The 1,744-nt window shown below is 47.0% G+C and overlaps 2 protein-coding genes across 2 annotated transcripts; one reads left to right on the forward strand and one right to left on the reverse strand.

Moving 5' to 3' along the window:
• Positions 1–139: 139 nt before the first annotated feature.
• On the forward strand, positions 140–388 carry Pmar_PMAR000889 (hypothetical protein; the record flags this gene model as incomplete). Its single annotated transcript, XM_002779539.1, has 1 exon — positions 140–388. One exon carries the CDS (start codon positions 140–142, stop codon positions 386–388), a length of 249 nt encoding a protein of 82 aa, XP_002779585.1.
• A 394-nt stretch (positions 389–782) lies between these two features.
• Positions 783–1,503, reverse strand: Pmar_PMAR000890 (hypothetical protein; the record flags this gene model as incomplete). Its single annotated transcript, XM_002779540.1, has 4 exons — positions 783–927; positions 978–1,117; positions 1,176–1,334; positions 1,381–1,503. 4 exons carry the CDS (start codon positions 1,501–1,503, stop codon positions 783–785), a joined length of 567 nt encoding a protein of 188 aa, XP_002779586.1.
• Positions 1,504–1,744: the final 241 nt, after the last annotated feature.

Here is a 1,744-nt window from a genome sequence, read left to right on the forward strand (position 1 = left end):
CTACGACTACTACCACCACCCTAAAGCCACCACTACGACTACTACCACAACTAGAGCAACCACTACGACTACGACGACTACTAAAGCGACCACTACTACTGCTGCTTCTCCTGCATTCGGTGGTCATTACTGCGGTAGCATGATGGGCCAGAGTTTCACTGTTGACTTTGCCTCTAATGGCCGCGCTACCATCAATGTGATGGGTATGTCTGCTGGCGCTGATTACACCGTTGATGGTGATGATATCGAGTTCTCTAACTACGATCCTATGCTTACCAAATTGATGCAACAGTTCCACATCAAGAAAATTGATGCCACCATCATCAGTCCCGATTCCGTCCATATCAAGATCGGTTTCCTCCTTGACACCACTATCACTAAGTGCTAAAAACACTCCTTCTTTTGTCTAGCTTTCATCCTGTTTGACACTATTGGAAGTAAGATCTCATCTACTCCTGTAATATCCATTATCTGTTGTGTTTGTCTAGAGTCATTCAGGGTTTTTGGGTACAACCGATGAGAATGATTAAAATTGTTAGCAGTATATCACTGGAATTTCTTTTACTTCAACGTGATAGTCTGAAGCGTGATATGACTAAGCGTCTAGCTCGTGTAAAGGAATGTTTCAGCTTTGCACGATGTATAGATGAATCGAATGAGAAAAGCGATGATGGCGAAGTTTGACCCGATCAGTGTCAGATTGAGACAGTTCCGCCTATATTAGACTTCATTCTAGCGAGTGTAATTCTCGACTGGAAAATGGGGTTTCAAGCGTCGAAATCTTACATCTTTCTGAGGAACTCGAGGCTCGGATCGAAGCTCATAGAAGCAATGCTGCTTCTGAGGAGCTCTACCGCCTCTGCTGAAGTTGCACCATAAAATCCACCAACGGCGTGGCATGCTGCACGTTGTGCCTCGATGTTCAATCTGATCGGCAACAGCGCACAATCATACATATTCCACAGCTCATGGCCTACGGGTTTAGTCTCCACGACTCGAGGAACGCTTGAGACGCGGCCTTGCCATCTTGCTTGTGACGTGCAAGCAAACCCTTCACAAGCCACTCAGTCGATGATGTAGGAGTGAAGTTCGGCATCTCCTCCTTCAAAGTGAGTAACTATAAGCAGAATGCTAGGACTCATCACAACCCAAGTATTTCGCGTCCAATTTCCCACCTGAGCACGCAGCACTAAGTCTCCCATCAACTGCGTATTAGCCTTGCCGTTCCCTCCTAGACTCTTGTACTCATTAATTACTCTAAGATACTCACCACACGCGAACAGAGCACGGCAATGCGACTCTCGCGCCTTGGAGTCTGACGGCTGTAGCGCCACCTGAGCGATACACGAGCTACACCGTGCATGCTCCTCATGGATTTACAGCCAACTCTGAGAAGAACACAGCGGATTCCCAGTTGCATTTAGAGAATGCTTCCTCTGCCGCTTTCAAGAGGGAGTCCACAGCGGCTGTCGTGCCTCGACGATGTCCATCAGTCGGAGCCATAGAGCGACCAAAAGTCAGCTGAGATTATGTCATTCATTGACCACACAGAAGTAGATGGTACGGACGAGAAAAGTTGTTAATTAGTGATGAAAATCTTGTGGATGGGAACCCACGATCTGAGTTGATCATGATGACTAAGACAGCAACGTGTGAGCTAGATGGGCACAGACTGTGCAGCTTCTAGCAAACTTACTAGTCATCATCGTGGAGAGATACGAGGGTATCACACATTAGGCAGAAG

Source organism: Perkinsus marinus (genome assembly GCF_000006405.1).
Source record: "Perkinsus marinus ATCC 50983 genomic scaffold scf_1104296946766, whole genome shotgun sequence".
Classification (NCBI taxonomy): domain Eukaryota; phylum Perkinsozoa; order Perkinsida; family Perkinsidae; genus Perkinsus; species Perkinsus marinus.